Source organism: Hydra viridissima, unplaced genomic scaffold (genome assembly GCF_058129835.1).
Source record: "Hydra viridissima isolate aposymbiotic clone 2 unplaced genomic scaffold, HvirCarnegie_v1 scaffold_6, whole genome shotgun sequence".
Classification (NCBI taxonomy): Eukaryota; Metazoa; Cnidaria; class Hydrozoa; order Anthoathecata; family Hydridae; genus Hydra; species Hydra viridissima.
The window spans coordinates 9389604-9402907 of NW_028324305.1; the positions used below are offsets into that span (position 1 = coordinate 9389604).

Genomic DNA, 13304 nt, shown 5'->3' on the forward strand with positions numbered 1-13304 from the left:
AAAAATAATAATAGACCAATATTATGGTTGTAAAAAGACTGCTCTGGAATTCAGTAAGGAAATATTTGATATTTTTGGTCACCATCTCAATGATGATTGTGAAAATGTCCACCCAAAATTTTTATGTAAGAAATGTCTAAGAAAACTCCAGCGTTACCAGAAAAGTCCATTTAATGTGTTTCTTGTAGATGTTGCTGATTTTACCAAACATGAAACAGTAACATGTTTAGTATGCTGTGGACATTTAAACAAGCATATTTATAAAATTAAGTTTTCTGGTGTTTTAAAAAATGACCTAAGTAAATCGAATAATACTTCACTATCACCTATACCTTCACCTATTACTTCATTTCACAAGTTTCTTGAAATCGCTAGCATGTACGAATTTATGAAAACAAGTGAAAGTGAAAATTGTTATTATCTTAGCAAAATTCATGAAATAAGTGGAATTCCAGTTATTGAAAAAAGTTTAAAAATTTATAAAAACTTTTCTTGGGACATAATTGCCTACAATTTGCTTGTATCTAAAGTAAATCCTTATCTTGCATTAATACCAGAAATAATATATGAAGAAAACATTCATGAGTTTTTTATAGCTATTAGCGAATTGAAGATTTGTCCAGCCAATAATGAATTTAAGGATCTAATTTCTCATAAACTGTCATATGGCTCCCAATTGCATTTCTTGAACAAAGATAAAATCATTAAAGCAACAATTGAAAATAAACAATTTTCATCTGAAGCAGATCTTAAAGTTATAAGGTCAAGTAAATGTGATAAACTAATTTCAAATTATGTAAGTAGATGCGATCATTGCACTGCATTGAGAAAAGATCTTATTTTGTATTCTCATAGATATGAAACAGGCACAATTGGAAGTAAAGAAAAATCTCCTAATATTTACAAAAATAGGGAACAACTATTACAAAAATGCGAAGGTCAACATAATTGTTTACAATATTTGAAGAATGTTCTAAAAAGAAAAGAAAAGAGAATAAAAAAACTTTTTGAAAAAGAAAGCATTGTTTTGCCTGACGAACTAAATGATGTTGTTAGTGGTGTTTTAAAAAACAATGATAACCTTAGCTTTCCAAGAGACTCTCCAAAGTATTTATTATGGCGAGAACAACTTAAAAATTTTGGATTAAAGAATAAAAAGTCTGCTCGATGGCACCCCTTGTTTGTAAGGTTTTGTCTCAGCATATACTTAAAATCTCCAGGTATAATTCTTAACAAGTATATAAGGTTATTCTAATTTGTTTACAAAATGTTTGTTTCAGTTGTTTTTTTTATATATTAAATGAAGTCATTAAATTCTCTTGTAACTGAAAGTCAATAGAGAGAGATGCCTAAGAATCTTCGAGGTACCTAGCGTACCTATCTCTTAACTTGTTAACCTTATTATTTTTTAAGCTTTGCTGACAAAATTTGAAACCTATAAAATAAGCTCAATTAATTCCTTATTAAAAGTCAACTTTTCCATTTTAAAATATAATATTTTTTTGAAATAATTTTTTTTTCTTTTGTTTATTTTAATTCTTTTAATTTTAAAAGCATTTTACAGTATTATTATTTTTATAATTTATTTAATTTTTAGCTGCATATGAGCACATTCGAAACTCAGGTTTTATTGAATTGCCGCATAGAACAACGCTTAACCAATACACTGACTTTGCTTCAAGTAACTCAGGATTTGTAGCAGAAATAGTTTCAAGATTATGTTTAGATTTAAAAATAGAAACACTAAAAGATCATGAAAGGCAAACAATTATAATGTTTGATGAGATGAAGATTAAACAAAATCTTGTCTTTTGTTCTGCATCTGGGGAGCTAAGAGGCTTTACAGAATTAGGAGACATTAACGAAGAACTTAATGAATTTGACAGGTGTTTTAGCCTGGTAACACACAAAACTAAGGATCTTGCATCACATATATTGTGTGTAATGGTTGGTGGTCTTTTAAAGCGTTTCACATATCCGTTAGCTTACTTTTGTACACTAGGGTTATCAAGTGATCAATTGTTTCCAATTATTTGGAAAGCAGTTAGAATATCAGAGAGTATTGGTTTAGAGGTTGTCGCTTTTGTTTCCGATGGGGCGTCTTCAAACAGAAGTTTCTTCAAACTGCATGAATTAGCTGATGGCTCAAATGTATCAGTTGATGGGGTTGTTTATTGGGTTTATAATCGATATGACATGGATAGAAAAATATTTTTTTTCAGTGACCCACCACATTTATTGAAGACATTGAGGAATAACTTAGAAAATTCTGGTAGTAATAATTTTACCAGAAATTTAACGGTAAATTTCCTATTCAAATTATGTAATTATTGTCAGATTTATTTTTTTATTTTTACTATATTTTATGAAACTTTTTATTGATAATTGATTTGTTTTTTTATATTTTTGGCTAAATACCTATTTTATAATTTATTTACACAATTTATTATAAATTTATAAGAAAAACTATTTAAGCAAATGAATACTTTTTTGTTGAAGTTGTTCTTTAGCGTTATTAAACTTAGTATGTAATTTTAAGACCATATTTCAGTTTCATCTTTATTTAGTGCAATGAAAAATCTTTAAACTGGCAGCAATTAATTGACCTCTACGATTGTGATCTTGGCAGGTTTCGCTTAGCTCCTGGACTGCGAAAGTTACACAAATTGACGCATGATCATATGTTTTTAGCACCTAGATTGCGGATGAGAGTAAATTTAGCTGCTCAGGTAACACAATTTCATTTTATATAAGTAAATGTAAATTTCTTTCAGGAGATGACGCATGTTATGTATAATTGAACTTTCAAGAAATGATGAGTAGTGGTTTCAGAACATTAGTAGAAGTTACACTATACTGAATAATATGTTAGTAAAAGTTGTTACAAATTCTTTAAGGTTTTGAGCAGCACTGTAGCTGATGCAATCGCTAATTGTAACAATGAACAATTATCAGAATTGGAAAAATTCATTCGTTTAACAGATATGTTTTTTGATATGCTGAATGTAAACAATAAATTTCAAGGTCAAAAGAATAGGAAGCCTGCTCTATACCCCTATCGTGCGGTGGATGATTGGAGATTTGAGGTATTGTTATCTTTAATTAATATACCTTTCTTAATGTTGAAATTTGTCATCATTGTGTTCTGGTTTTTGCACTTGACTTTAGGGTTGAGTTTCCCAAAAAAATGAGAATGAGTGTTATTTAATATTAGCCAATGAGTTTAACTTTGAAAAAGAAAAGCCAATATTAAGATTCCTTAATAAATAAAAAATTATCCTCTAAAATCTTTATTTTTCTATTTTCCTAATGCCATTTTTTCTACTATTTTAGTGGTTGCAAAGCACATACCTAAAATATATTAATGAGTGGAAAGCACAAGCTGAATCGAATGAAAGGATACCTAAGGCAATGAAAACCAAACTTTGTTTGAGTTCTCAGACTATCCAAGGAATCAGGATTACTGGTATTGGTATTTTGAGTTTTTTTGTTCATTGAAAGTATACTCACAAAAAATGTGTTACTCAAAAAAAAAAAAAAAACTTTTGAATGCTAAGAGATTATTTCATGAAATTTAAATCTATCGATGAATTCTAATTGAGTTGAGAATAGTAAAAAAATATGTTGCAAACTAGTTTGCCTCAAATTTGGTGTAGAGGGGGATAATTTTGGGGGGGGCATTGTTATACCCAGGACCCAATCATCGCAATTTTTTGCAAAGCATCATTATTATAACATAATGGCATAATGGCTCTTGGGAGCATAGGCGCGCGGCCCACAATAATTATGGCTCCAGCTGGGGCCCCGATTTTTAAAGTATATATTTTATATATTTATATATATATATATATTTTATTTTTTTTTATTTTGTCTTATAGTGCATTCGTTTGTTGAGCTAGTCCCATATTTATTAAGCAGAGTAACTGATGGACAAGAGCTTTATTTTTTATCCGATAAATTAAACCAGGATTCAGTTGAAGAACACTTTGGACGAATACGTAGTCGAGGAGGAGCAAACGAAAATCCAACTGCTCACGAATATGGCCTTCTAAATCGAAAGGTTATTGTGGTCAAATCTGACCTGCTGAAAGTTATGCGTGGTAATACTAGAGGCTGTATACGCGAAAAATTAATTATCGACGTCAATGATAACAGAGAACTGCCCAAACGCTCTAAAAGGAAATAAATTTTGTTGAATGATTAATTAGGCGTATTTCTCTATGGGAAAAAAAAGAAAACTTAAATAAAGAAATCCGTATAAGCATGGATTAGAACCCTGAACTAAATTTGGGGCTCTTGAACCCCAACGAGAGCGGGTTCTGGAAACCTTTGGGGTTCTAGAAAATAGTAATTTTTATATTAAAGTACCTTACTTCGCTAACATTTTCAAGTAACAAAGAAAAACTTAAAATATAAAGAAATAGTAAATGGTCACAAGTGACAATATTCTGCTACAAATGAATTTAATGTAATACTTATAAATACGTTTTCGACATTAATACAAAATAATAATAAAAAATCTACTATTTTGAAATGATCTAAAAAAGTAAAAAGTACTGTTACAGAGAAAAAACAATACCAAAACATACTTGATTGGTACAGGCCATCTGTAACCCTAAAAAAATGAAGTTCAAAATAGGTTTTCTAAAACCCTTTGAGAAAATAGTGTTTTGGAATCAGGGTTCTGATAAAGGAATTCCAGAATCAACCGTGGCGCATTAGACTTGTAATCCAAGGGTTGCGAGTTCGATACCCGCTCGTAGCACATAAACGTTATTGGTAAGTTTGTAAACGGACAGCCAACTCGTCTTCTGTGACAAGACCATTAGGACTTCTTAGAGCACCTTTTAAAAAATAAAAGATTCCTTATGTTCAAAAAGGGTTTTAGAACTCATTAATTTTTTAGAAACTCATTAAAATCTTAGAAATCATTTTAAGGTTCTTTGACTTTTTCTACTTTAAAAAAAAATTCTGAGCATCAGCTCGAAATGCCATTACAATTTGTGGCGGACTTAACGGCAGCAAAGTATTCTTTCCTTTTTTTTAAAAAAAGTAGTCGAGAGGGAACTGGCCGTATTTATCCTCGAGGGCCCTAGGCCTTATTTTAGAATCAATTCTAAAATAAGCCCCCTCAAATAGTGGGGCCAAAGGCAACAGCCTAATCTGCATTTTAATAAATATTAAAAATTAATCTGTAAAAAAATAATTTATTCAAATAAATTTTTGATGAAGCCTTAATTTGGATTTCCTTAAATTGCTGATTGAATTCTTAAAGATCTGTTTCGATTCAAGATTCGAAACAATAAAATGCTTATACGCAGAGCAAGAATTTAAATATATATATAAATTCTTTACTATATTTTTACTATATTGAGCACTTTGGCATCACACAAATCTTTTTAATTACTTTAAAACAGTTCTCTAGTTTAATTGCTAAGATTTTCCCTCAAAAAATTATTACATAACTGAAGAATTCTAAAGGACTAAACGATATTCTGTTGGTTATTTACAGCATTAAACGCAAGTGATGACATCATACTGATTTAGGTATAGACAAGGCTTCAGTACATACATCGATTGATTTAGGGAGAACTCACAAGAGAATTGATAACACATAGGCTTAGACAGGGATTAATATTATTCGTTTTTACTTTCTTCGTTTTACTTTGTTTTTGAAGAAATAAAGCGCTTTTTTTAGCATTAAAGTGCACAAAATGTATCAGGGAACTGTGACCTTATATAGAATTTGTAAATATATATGGAACATGGGAGAACAATTTCCACTTCAGACTTAAGTATGGGGAATAAGTAAAAAAGTATGGGGTATAAAATCTTAAACTAATTAACATCAATATTTGAATATAAAAAAATACATCTGTTTAATTACTTCAATTTTAGGAAAATATTACATGAAACGCAATGATGTAAAAACACTCAATTACATATAATACTTTTTATAGTTTAATAACTATACGATTCTTTTTATTCTTAATTAAAAATAGAGCTTACAAATAAAATATGTTACTTTTGATAAAAAAATATGATTCAGAAACATGAAAAAACATATTTAAAAAAGGTTAAAAAATCTGCTACTAATAGAATACACCCTACTTTAAACTTTTACGTAGTGAAACTTCTCCTTTACGGGAAATTTTATGCCCTATTTCACTTCTTCTCATAATCTGAATCCACGTTTTAACAAAGGCCCTAATTCTGATATTAATCCACCTTTTAATAATTTTCTCATATAATACATTTTTTATACTGTCATTTTCAAGGTCCATTGTTAGCATCTCCCATTTTTCTATGACTAATTCACTTTTAATTATATTGTTATAAACTAAAGTACTTAAATTTTCCCCGCAATAAGTGATTAGCAAATTTTTGTTTATAATTTTACAAGCATCTATTTCAATTTGACGAACAAAAAGCAAAAATCTGTCATTTACTATTATGAGCCCTCCTCTATTAACTCTTTCAACCCAGTGTATTGTATATTTATTTATATCTGCACATTCATCTTTTGGCTCTGTCTTTGATCCCCATAATGATAATAAATCAATTAATGCTTTACCCTGAGGTGATCGTTTATCCTTTATATTTTCTTTAAGAACATATATTATATAACCAGCAATATATCTAATAGTCTCTTCTTCAGAAATATCAAGAGGCTTATAAACTTCCTTGACATTTACATCTAAATTTATACATTTAACACGATACTCTAAACTCCATTGCAATAACCTATCAAATATATATTGGAGTAATAGACTGTTTGCTTTTTTCGATGTAGAAATATTGCTAAGGGATAGGAAATCATTCCAAATATCTTTTGCTTTTTTTAAATAGCATAAATGCAGAAATTTTTTGAACATTTCTTCTCTGTTATGGCACATGGTTCCATTAAGTTTTATAATTGTAAAAATTTCAGCTTTAGCAAGACTGTCAAACTCCTTAAGCTTTGATGTATCTTTTGATAACACTTGCATTACTTCTTCCGCCAACAACTTGACTTCTACACCTGGTCCAGTAATGTTATGCATAGGACCTTCAGATGCTTCCTTTAAAGATCGAGTAATAAAGTTCTCAGAGTGTGTGTTGAACTCTGATTCTATCAGCTTAGGAGCTATAAAGAAATGAATAGATATTGGTAATAAACATGACATGACGTAAAATATAATTAAATGTATATAAAAAGTATACATGCAGGGTGTTCGCCAGAATTATATTTTATAAAGCCAGAATTATATTTTATAAAGTGTTTTTAAAATATTGGGAATATTTGTAGTTATTGTTCTACAAAATATTGGCAATTTTTGTTAAAATTGATTATACTAAAAATAGTCATTGAATTTTGGGAATTTTAAACCCATTGGGAATTCAACGGTATATGCAGTGCCATCTGGCTGGCTAACATCCAGACATGTTACATTAATATTTTAATATAAAATTAATTATATTTAATATGCAATTATAATAGCATAATTGTATATTGTAAAATAAATGCAATTATAACTTACTAATATACATTATTTTTAAACTGTTTAAAATTCTTAGTCATGATTTTTTTGTATTCATTTTGTGTAGCTTTAATTACATCTTTTAATCATTGACAGATGTGTTAAAGCTACAAAAAAAATATTAACTTAATGTAATGTTTTAATTACATTAAAATATGTAACAAAAGCTACAAAAAATGAATAAAAAACAATCATGAAATGATTTTTAAACAGTTTAAAATAACACTGAAATACTAAAATCAGCAACTTTTTTCATTAACAACTTACTTTCTCCATGCATATCTTTTCTACACTTTTCTTCGTGAATTTTTAAAAAATTTTGATTTTTATACTTTTTACTACAAAAACTGCAACAAACTGGAAGTGTAGTAAGGGTGGACGAAGATTTATTTCTAAAGTAGACCTCTTCGAAAACAAATTGAGAAATATTATCATCGCTTACAAACACAAGCTTTGGAATATGAGGAAGTTCCTCCACTATAAAATCTATAGCAATATCATCCTCGTTGATTAAATCCTCAGAATTCACGATTTCTGGATTGAATAAAAATGAATCTATCTCCAGTTCTTCGTCAATGTCTATATTCTTTAAAGCAAATTCCAGTTCAATATCAGCCATTTTCCATGTAAACTTTTTATCTTATTTTTTAATTTATTTTTTAAAACGTTCATAACATTTTTTTAAAGAAATATCATTGGATATATACTTTTTAATGTGGAATGTGATAATAACCTTAAGTTATGATAATTACGCGTAAAGTCATTGAAAATTATGTTACAACTAAGACTGTTCCGTGAAAAATGACATAATTTAACTTCGTTCTCACTCCATCTTAATATAATTAGCACAGAAACGTTTAACGTTTAATGTTTAATGTTTAACGTCGTTTCGTCATTAGTTACTAGGCTTTGAAAAAGCGCGTTCTCTAAATGCACGCGGCCATTGGAGAAAGATCTCTTCAGCGAGTTGAAACTTTTTTCCTTTTGAAATCTAATCATTAGTTTAGATATATTACATAAAGAATCATATTAAGAGAAATGATAATCGTTAAGATCATATTTTAATTGAAGTAAGTATATAAAATAGTTATATATACATTTTTATTAGCTAAAGTAGAAAGGATTTAAATTTTTATCAGAAAAAGTAGAAAGGATTTTAATCTTTTAAATCGTTTGTATTTTGTTTGTTTTAGCTTTTCTTTCAGCATTTTTATTTTTGTTATTTTAATTTTTAGAAAGAAAATAGGGGTATGGATATTATTTAAAGTTACACTAATGCTACTTCCATAAAATGGTTATTACTACTTTGAAATTTCTGTGATGCTTTTAATTATTTTTGTTCTTTTTTAGAAAATTTAGAAAAATAAATTAAAATTTTGTGCCAACACTGACATGGCATGTCACATGTTATTGTATGTAAAGGTTAAATTTTGTTATGAGGATTACAGTTTTTATGAAAAAAAAAGAAGGTAAAGAGTATTGTTTGTAAATATATATTTTGTTTACTTTGAATCTTTTTAAATTTTATGGCGTTATTTTTAAGATTTTTGTTTGCACACATTGTTTGCATATATGCTTTTTTGATATGTATGTATATGTTGAAAGAAGTGCCTTATAGTTGTTTTATCAATATGTTTTTACAACAATGTAAAGTGTTTTTTTATTGTTCGTGTATGTGTTAATATGTGTTATATAATTGTTTTAAAATTGTGTTGAAATATGTATATAAAGTATATATATAACCTTATATACTTATTTAAACACATTTATTGTGTTTATAGTTGGTACATGTGTTTATATTATGTTGTTTCCGTGTTTTCAAAGTGCTGTGACTTGGTAAACGTGTAGAGCAAGATTTGTCAACTCTGCCTGCCAAGTAATGTACTTTTAACAGAGGGTTACACGATAGTTTTTAGTGTCAAACTATTACTGCTTTAGGTCTTGCTGTTTTCAAGCCTTTATTGTTAAAGATTATTCTAAAAATACCTAATGTATTTTAATAACATTTTGTATAATGTTGTTACTTATGTTTTGTTATATATGAATATTATCTTACTTAAGTTATATTATATACATATATTTACTTATGGTGTGTGTTGTTGCTGTGATGTTTTTTTGTTATCTTTTGAGTTAATAGACATTTGGCTTAACTTCATGTTTGTGTCTGTTATTAAAAATGTTAAATAGGTAATTTTGTCAAAAATCACTGCTTTTAATTATTTACTAAAAGCCAATACAAATTATTTTGCCATATATACAATTTGTTTTATCTCAATTTGATTTTTTTGTTTTTAGCGCTGTTTACTACATGATTTTACTATAAATCTTTTGGAATCATGATGTTCCAGCATAAATTGCTATAATCGCTATTAGTCTCCCTTCACATAATGAAGTTGCAGTTGTATTTGTTGGTGTACTACCTGTTTCCAGGGAAGATGTTATTTACCCAAGAGGTCATCCTCTTAAAACTCTATCAAGTATGTCTGCCAACTTAGATCCTATGGTTTATCCTCTATTTTTTCCAAGGGGTGATGCTGGTTGGCATAATCAATTGGTTCACAACCCTGAACGTGCTACATTGGTTAGAAATCATGTTACATTTTCTCAGTATTACAATATAAACTTTCAGTTAGACAATTTTTTTCTTCACTCTTTTATGGCAAAAAACTGTTTCAGCAATATGCTATTGATGCGTATGTTAAAATCAAAGGCCAACGCCTTGCTTTCATCAGAAATAACCAAAACAAACTGAGAAGCAACCAGTATAATGTCTTACATGAGCATGTAAAGAATTAAATGCAATTGATAGGTTGTTAAAAGATATTTGCAACAACAACTTTCCTTTCTGAGGAAAAATCATTCTTTTTGGTGGTAACTTTACGCAAATTCTGCCTGTTGTGAAAAGAGGACAACCAGCTGAGATAGTAGAATTGTGTATAAAATGTTCTTTGCATTGGCAATGTGTGCAGAAGTTTGCATGAACTGGAAATATGAGAGTAGAAGATGGGGAAGGTGAATTTTCCCAATGGCTACTAAAACTTGGGAATGGAACAATACCTGTCAAAGAGGAGGATCCTTAAAAAAGATGCATTAAAATACCAAATCAGTGCATTATTAGAGAAAATAAATAGATTGTTGAAAAGATTTTTGGAGATGCTGATCAAAATGATTATTCTAAATGCATGATTTTAATATCAACTAATGTTGATTCATTATCAATCAATGAAGAAGTGCTTGAATGTCTGCCGGGTAAGGTCAAAATTTATGCAAGTGCTGATCAAGTTGATACTGATGACCTTAATGAAAGAAATGACTTTCCTGTTGAGTGTTTGAACAGCTTAACTCCATCAGGTATGCCACATTGTTTAAAATTGAAAATTGGTTGTGTAATAATGCTACTTAGATATTTAGATCTCAAAGCTGGGTTATGCAATGGTACTCGAATAAAAGTTTGTGCTCTTCAAAATAAATATATTGATGCAGAGGATTTGACAGGTGTTTCTGGTGGTAAACGGGTTTTTGTTCCTCAAATTCAGTTGGCTCCATCAGGTTCTAATATACCTTTTGTTCTGAAAAGTCGTCAGTTTCCTGTCAGATTGGCTTATTCAATGACAATTAATAAAAGTCAAGGTCAAACATTTAATAGAGTTGGAGTATATCTCAAAAAAAACCATTTTTCTCTCATAGTCAAGAATGTTCAAGAATGAGAGCATTTAATAGTTTGTTTTTTTTTTTAAATTAATAAACATCTCATTCAAGGTGTGGTAGATGAAAAGTATTCCACAAATAATGTTATATTTTTTAATGTTCTTAATTTATAGTCTTAAGATTTTTATTTTGAAAATTTACTGTTTGTAAGTTGTTAGCACATTTTGGTTTGTATAAATTTATTTATTATTTTAATATATATATATTTTTTATAGCTTTTGATAAATATATCTGTCATTTAATATTGTTATAAAATGTGTTTATATGTGCTATATAAAATCATATTCGTTTATAGTTGTATATATGTTTAAATTATATTGTTTCCATGTTTTCAAAGTGGTGTGACTTGGGATTATGTTGAGCAAGATTGATAACCTTGCCAGCCAAGCGATGTTTCTGTACTAATTATATTAAGATATATATATGTATATATATATATATATTAGCTATGTTAATCCTTTTGTACTTCGAAATAGATTTTATAGTTAAATTTTCGATAAATGTTTATATTAACTGCCATGTCAAAATAGGTTACTATAAATAGGTAAATCGATTTTCGGTTTTTATGTGGTGTTTTTTTTTTTTTGGTTTTTTTTTTTTTTTTTTTTTTTGTTATGGTATTATAATTCCTTTTTTTTTTTTTTCTTTAAGATTTACGATTGACGCATTTATATGATTTATAAAAAAAAAACCTGATTACCTTTTATTGTAAATTTTTGTCAGTTAAAATGATATAAATATATGCAATTAGTTCAATTTTTAAAAATCTTCTCTATTTTACTCCTAATTATTTGTTGTACGTAACTTTGGGGATCTTTGGGTTATAATTGTAGTTTTGCGCATTTGTCAAATATCGAGTTACTTAAATTTTATAAGGTGTTAAACTAATTAATTATCTTAGTTTGCATTTGCAACACTTTTGAGGAAAGAAAAAATTGTTATATATATTAAAAAGAAAAAATTTTTATATATATTAAAAAGAAAAAATTGTTATACATGTAAATTATTGTTTTACATTTTATTTTCTGGTAGAAGGTCTTCATCAAAAACTTTATAACTCTTAATAAAGATAAATCTATTCTCCTTACCACCATTAAGGGAAAAACGGGGAAGGGAGGTCCTTTATTAGTGTCAAATTATTAAAGAGAATTAAATTTCGAGTAACAAAAGGAATTTTTAATAAATGGTAGCAAATAACCGTTTACTAAAAATTATTGAAACAAAGAGGCCATATATAAAAATGGTCAGATTAGTGCCATAAATTGCAATAGTCAAATGGTCAGATATTTTGAATAAATTTATTTAGTTGTGTGCATTTAACGTTTTAAAGACAATTTCCTTTGTTAAAGAAATATGTATCAAGGGGATGCCAAAGAATTATTAATTCATGTAACATTTACGTTCGCTTTATATTAATCTTATTAATTAAAGTTCACGTTATAAAAATAACACGAATTTAGCTTTACTTTTTCGTCAATTTAAAGCATGAGGAAGTAATATTATTTTGTGTCAGTAACTAAAAACGTATTGTTTTGAACTTGGTAATGTCGAGGAAAATGGTTCTGCCTTACACTGATATGACCTATTTCAGTTGTAAATTACTCAAATGTTAAATAATTGGTAAATTATTTTACCTCCGCATATTTTTTAATTTGAAGGCGTTTTTCTAAAAGGGTAATAGTTATGATTTAGCAACTTTGTGGAAAACACCCACTATAAGTTAACAGACCGACCATAACCCGTATTACGGGTTGCTTTTTTGCTAGTCTATAATAACTCTTTGATTTGTGGTAAGCCGTTTTAAGTTGCAGTTTACTCCATATATTACGAGTTAAATCTATTTTTAGTTTAATTGAAAAAATAATTGGCCAGATGTTCCAAAATCTATTTTATTATTTTAGAGTAATGTTATGATAAAAGTGAAAACAAAAGAATGCGTTAAATTGAATAAAGACAATGAAATCTTATAAAAAAAGCTTCGTTTTGATTTGTCCACCTTGTTATGTCCATGGAAAAATGTAGTTTGTTGAGAAAAATGTGTTATAAATTTTTTTTGTGATTCTTAGTATGATTCAA

At 28.2% G+C, this 13304-nt stretch overlaps 2 protein-coding genes across 5 annotated transcripts; one reads left to right on the forward strand and one right to left on the reverse strand.

The window, feature by feature from the left end:
* Positions 1–5826: 5826 nt before the first annotated feature.
* Positions 5827–8264, reverse strand: LOC149886941 (uncharacterized). Its single transcript, XM_090091116.1, has 2 exons — positions 7788–8264; positions 5827–7126 (listed from the first exon to the last, which is right to left on the reverse strand). The coding sequence occupies exons 1-2, from the start codon at positions 8137–8139 to the stop codon at positions 6108–6110; spliced, it is 1371 nt and encodes a 456-aa protein (XP_089947242.1). The 5' UTR covers positions 8140–8264; the 3' UTR covers positions 5827–6107.
* Positions 8265–8420: 156 nt separating this feature from the next.
* LOC149886942 (ATP-dependent DNA helicase PIF1-like) lies at positions 8421–11793 on the forward strand. 4 transcript variants are annotated; one of them, XM_090091747.1, is made up of 3 exons: positions 8421–8590; positions 8756–8989; positions 9816–11793. In XM_090091747.1, exon 3 carries the CDS (start codon positions 10703–10705, stop codon positions 11225–11227), a length of 525 nt encoding a protein of 174 aa, XP_089947873.1. In that variant the 5' UTR covers positions 8421–8590; positions 8756–8989; positions 9816–10702; the 3' UTR covers positions 11228–11793. The 4 variants fall into 4 exon arrangements, with proteins under 4 accessions (XP_089947873.1, XP_089947874.1, XP_089947872.1 ...); XM_090091748.1 differs by having other exon boundaries at positions 8422–8590; positions 8871–8989; XM_090091746.1 differs by lacking the exon at positions 8421–8590 and having other exon boundaries at positions 8604–9707.
* Positions 11794–13304: the final 1511 nt, after the last annotated feature.

Coding starts and splice junctions, on each gene's coding strand:
- LOC149886941 (XM_090091116.1), bottom strand. CDS start 8,139: ATGGCTGATATTGAACTGGAATTTGCTTTAAAGAATATAGACATTGAC. Junction 7,127..7,787: donor AAAAGATATGCATGGAGAAA/GTAAGTTGTTAA, acceptor ATTTCTTTATAG/CTCCTAAGCTGATAGAATCA.
- LOC149886942 (XM_090091747.1), top strand. CDS start 10,703: ATGATTTTAATATCAACTAATGTTGATTCATTATCAATCAATGAAGAA.